Source organism: Phalacrocorax aristotelis, chromosome 26 (genome assembly GCF_949628215.1).
Source record: "Phalacrocorax aristotelis chromosome 26, bGulAri2.1, whole genome shotgun sequence".
In the NCBI taxonomy this organism is placed as follows: domain Eukaryota; kingdom Metazoa; phylum Chordata; class Aves; order Suliformes; family Phalacrocoracidae; genus Phalacrocorax; species Phalacrocorax aristotelis.
The window spans coordinates 1,125,206-1,130,426 of NC_134301.1; the positions used below are offsets into that span (position 1 = coordinate 1,125,206).

At 44.6% G+C, this 5,221-nt stretch overlaps 1 protein-coding gene across 1 annotated transcript; it reads right to left on the reverse strand.

Annotated features, from left to right (window-relative positions):
- Positions 1–1,942: 1,942 nt before the first annotated feature.
- On the reverse strand, positions 1,943–4,624 carry HOXC11 (homeobox C11). Its single transcript, XM_075075673.1, has 2 exons — positions 3,949–4,624; positions 1,943–2,638 (listed from the first exon to the last, which is right to left on the reverse strand). The coding sequence occupies exons 1-2, from the start codon at positions 4,622–4,624 to the stop codon at positions 2,406–2,408; spliced, it is 909 nt and encodes a 302-aa protein (XP_074931774.1). The 3' UTR covers positions 1,943–2,405.
- Between the last annotated feature and the right edge of the window lie 597 nt (positions 4,625–5,221).

Consider the following 5,221-nt stretch of genomic DNA (forward strand, 5'->3'; position numbering starts at 1 on the left):
CGGCGTGAGGCTACATCTGCCTGGAAGATGGCTCCTATCTTCATCTTGTCTATTTTTGCAGCTCGCAAAAATAATGATTTTTTTTTTTTAATCCTTCCTTTATGCCTGGTTTATTCAACATAAAGCTTAGGCGAGGTTTTAGGCCGGGGACAAGCGTCCTTTCAGCTCGCGGGCTTTGCAGAAATAAATATAAGAAAATAAAGAAGGGTTTTGCCATCCACCGAGCCCCTTTTTCTTCCCTTTCCCACTCTTTTAATGAGAAACATGCCTCCGAACATCCTTTCAAGATCATATCGTGGCGCAACCAGGACGGGTCTATCACGAAAGCTTAAAGTTGGTTCGCGTTTAATTGCGCGGGGGGGGGGGTTGGGGGGTGTTCGGGTGGGTGCGAACGAAGAGCACTTTTGCGGGTTTACGCTTTTTTTCTCCCCCCCTTACCGTTGTCAAATAAAATCAGAAGACACCATCAAAGGGTTTGTCATTCAACAGGGTTGTATTTAAAAGCAAGGATGAGAATTTTACAAGAACACGCTCAACGGATGGGGATATAATAATGTGCTGCGTTTTGGCTGCTGGGGGTTTTATTTCCCCCCTTTTTCGTGTTCCCCCCCTCCCCTTGTCCATATGCACAATCCCATCGCTCCACATCAGAAAGCAGGAGAGCATCCAGACTGGAAACCTCAAACACACACCCCCAAAAAAAAACCCCGAACCAACCAACACCACCCTTCCGAATGGTTGTATTTACACCAAATGCATGCACCACGTCACCAACGGCATCTTCGGGGTGTCTTTGTCCTCGAAAAACGTCGTGTTGCTTTCGGACACCGCGAGGGAAAGAGTCATTGTGCAAATAAGGGGGGGGGGGGGGGGGAAGAGAAAATATCACTTTTATGCCCTGCGCCTGGGAGTTGAACTTGTTTTCCTTAAGCAGGAATTTAAGGACTTGACTTTGCATTTGTGCATTGTAGGTATAAGGTATCCTTGGCTTACGGAAATGCAGCTCGTTGCTCGGTGTAATTCGAGTTTCTTTTTTTTTTTTTTATTATTATTAAAAAAAAAAAGTAGAAGACTAATATATTGTTCTCATGAAAATGCAAAAAAAAAGATTAACTACAACCGGAAAACAGCGAAAGACATCTGGAGCCAAATTCAGGGTAGGATTACTGGGCCAAGAAAAATCCTATAAATTTCAGGTCGCTGATGAAGCCAGTGAACCCCACACCGACCGCGTACGCCAGGGCGGAGGGTTCACGCTAATACCGGTGCTGTTAGAGCCGATCGCAGCGAGTCCCATGAATATGGATGATGATATTTCGGCTATGCATTCAGGTATTTGGACTCCTGTAGAAGAACCCCACACCACAATGACCGCAAAGAGGGTTTTAAGAGGGGAAATTCTAATAAAATGGTCAAATAAAATCATAATGGAGAACAGCTTGCAATGTCTTTATTTGCCACAGAATTTCACAGAGTATCCCGGGGACTCACTTTACATACACAAAGATTTTTTTTTTTTTTAATTAGGTTTTTTTTTTTTCAGGATTTTTTTTCTCTTGTTCTTCGTCTCCCATTTCCAGGAAAAAAAAAAAAAAGAAAAAAAAAAAAAGGAAAAAAAGCCCACTACGAAATTTATTTACAAACCGTTTCAGAGACAGTGATTGCAAATGCATTTTCCTTTGGATTCCCGCCCCCCCCCCCCGACTCCGAATGTAGAAATGATACCGCAGAGAATATATATATGGATATATACGCACACAGTCCCGTATATATATATGCATATATATATTTTTAGCTAGAAAAGGTGGATGGAGGAGGTGGAAATAACCATCTTCCGCACGGAGAGCAGCGATGAACGTGGTGGTTGTGAATGCTCACACACACACACACCCACCCCACCCACCCGAGGACACCCACGCCAGTGTGTGCGTTCACACACGCTCACCCACTCACCCACTCACCCCGGATGAAGGGATTTGATCCTACAGGGAGACTTTGGCCGCTCTTGTGATAACACAGCTGCAGACTGAAATCACCGGGTAGTAACACACAGCACTGCGATTTATTCAACTGGACAGGGTGCCTAAATAATAATAACAATAAAAATAATAATAATAATAATAATAATAATAAAAAAGGAAGTCCGACCTGTTCAGGCAAGAAAAAAAAAAAAGAAAGAAAAAATTTTAAATAAAATGTTCGTGGAATTCAAGTCCTTGAAGCGGGAACTGAAAGAAAATCTCACTCCTTTTGTTACTCAGCACCGTCCCGGACATAGAAATATAAGTAACGAAAAGGCTTAAACTTTGAGGTTGCTTTGTCGACTCAAAGGGCAAACCCATGCTCGCAACTGTTCCTCCTCAATACACAGACACTTCGCCAGCAGAGGGGATTTCAAAAGATGTTCACAACAAGGGATTTCCAGAGAAATACTGCAGGCGGTCTCTGCTTAATTTTTTTTCTTTCATTCTTCTGTTCTGAAACCAAATTTTAACCTGTCGGTCAGTAAGATTTAACATCCTAGACAACTGGAGCCTTTTTTCTTTGTTTATATAGACATTGAAGAAAAATTCTCTCTCTAGCTCTCTGATCTGGAATTTCGAGTAGGGGCATCTCTTCTTCCTCGTTCTGGGAGCACCTTAAAAGAACCAGAAGGCAGGGTAAACATCCTAAGGAAATGCAAGACACAGACATCCTCACAGCTGACCAGATAGATAGGAGCAGCTAAATAACTCTGCTTATTAATGCAGGGGGGGAGATATCTTCCAGCAGTTCGCCTATTGTTAGGGGGTAGCAGAGGTGAGGTTACCCAGGGTCTGAAGGACCGGGCTGTAATTATTTTCCCACTGCACGGAGCTTAACGCAGGCACATGCAGACATTTTTTTTCCGTGCAGATAGGTTATTCTTTTTTTCTTTTTAAATAAAGAACAGCCTGGGACTGGAGGCAGCAGGCTGCTGGAGCAGGGTTTAGAGAGGCTTGGGGGGGGGGGGAGAGACCCACGCTCAGCTGCAAATCTGTTATCTGTATAGAAACAGCATGAGCAAGGTTGGAATTAGAGGAACTAGATATTATGTTCCGCATAAGTTTTTCATTAACTCCAGTCCTCGCCACACACGCAAAAAGGAATCAAAGTAAAAGAGAACTTAGCATCTGAGCTGCAAAAGGGGGACTTGCATCGCGAAAGCAAATAGGAAAAGAAAACAGCCCTCCCCTCTTCCCCAAAGAGCCCCTCGCTGAACGCTAACTTGCAAAGTTGCCTGGATTCAGCCTTTAAAAAAAGCTCCTCTAAGACTGCCTAGGAAATGTGAGTGCATGCAAAAAAAAAAAAAAAAAAAGCCAACCCCAGAAGACCCAAGCAAACAACCACGTAAGTAAAAGCCCTTCCTGACAAAAGCTAGGCGCTCCACTGGGCTTGGGGGGAGAATAAATGCCACTTTAACCAGAAAAGTCGAAGAAAAGGCTCAGCTTTGCCTGCAAATTCGGCAGATTTCCCCCTTAGCGCTGCACCCCCACCAAGAGAAAAGACTCGACATACAGTTTTAATTAAAAAAAAAAAAAAAAAAAGCAGCCCCAAACATTTTGCATGCATCTTAATGCCTAAAAGAAAGCACAGGCAGCTAGAGTAGTGTTCTGCCCAATTGCCTTTTACCCTCAGCAACCCGGGACCAAATCCTTTTAAAATGCTCATGTAAGTTCATGATCAAAGTTAATATTTGTCACGATGGTGTGCTTTTAAAATTTCACAGACTCTAAGATACTGTGTCTGCGCCTAACATCTCCATTTTTTTCAAAGAGCTTTTCCCATCGTAAAAATTCTTCTCGTTGGAAGAAAGAGCTTTGTAGGTTATAATAAAATCCTTTGAATGCTTATAAAACTCCACATAAAATTTGACCGACAAAACACACGGGCTAGTCCCTTAACCTTTCCATTTACTGCTCTACCTACTCGAATTGCTGCTTTTGCTTCCTTCCTTGGTGACAGAAGAGGACGAGGCTGAAGACCCTGGGTTTGTGTTTTCCTCCTCATCTTCCGGGTCTATACCTTGCTCTCCGCGGGATGACAGTGCGTGGGGTTGGGACTCTGCCTCCACTTTGCCCTCACCCTTCTGCAGGCAGGTCTCGGTCGGATTTTCCGCCCCGCAATAGGCATTTTCGAAGAAGCGGTCGAAACCTTGGGGCAAGACAGTGTTTTTGTTCATGCTGGTGTAGAATCCCGTCGATGCCGGGTGGTTGGAGCTGGGGTGGTGGTGGCTGTACACGCTCTCGTTTTTCATTAGCATTTCGGTCATGGTGGAAGGCGGGATGCACTCTCTATGCATCAGATCTTCTGCGGAATAACACGAGGCGTAATTGCTTCGGTGGTGCCATTTACTTGAGGGGTCTAGACCATAAGAGACCTCTCGCACGGGCTGCACTTGCGAGAGGTTGGTGGAGTAAGGGTAGGAGATTTGGCGAGAGGGGGCCTGTGGCAAGAAAGATGACACAGTTGAAAATTCAGGGACGTAATAGGTACAGCTGGGGAGGTAGAGATTAGAAGCGCAACCTGCCCTTTCTCCAAACTCAGCGCTCCTCTCCTTACGCGACTGGGAGCAGAAGTTGCCCAGGTTCACCGAGTTAAACATCTTTCTCCTTTTCTTGCTCCTATAGCTAGATGTTTTGGATCCGATGTGCGGAGGGGAAAAAATTTGGGAAGGCGAGATGACGCGCTATCCGTCTTAGTCGCTCCGGAGGACACGTGATCCAAAGTAGATATTGTCATATATCAGTTTGGAGCACTTAGATGCGTAGGAGTGGTTCACTTAGGTAAGATCTCAGAGGTTCAAACGATTGGTTTGCAAACACCGCAGAAACATTATGAAAATCAATTGCAGATTTGTATTCATTTTCCCGGAGGCACACCCCTTGTAAGCGCTCGGAGCAGAACAAGTACAAGGGGTGGCTTGTGAAGTTGCTGCGCTTTTTTTTTTTTCCCTTGCCTTTTTTTTTTTTTTTTTTTTTCCTCCCCCTTCCTATTTGGATTCCGCTTGCTGCTTTTCAGCGGGGTTTGGAGGTGGGGTGGGGGCGATTTGGGCTGGGAAAGGGGGGGGGAAAGAGGGAGGGTCTTAGGGAGCTCGAAGGGTGCTTTTCCACCCCCCCCTTTTTTTTTTAATATTTTAATTACTCTGATTATTATAATTTATTATTACGGCTATTTCTATCCTCAGAAGTGCTCCTGGACA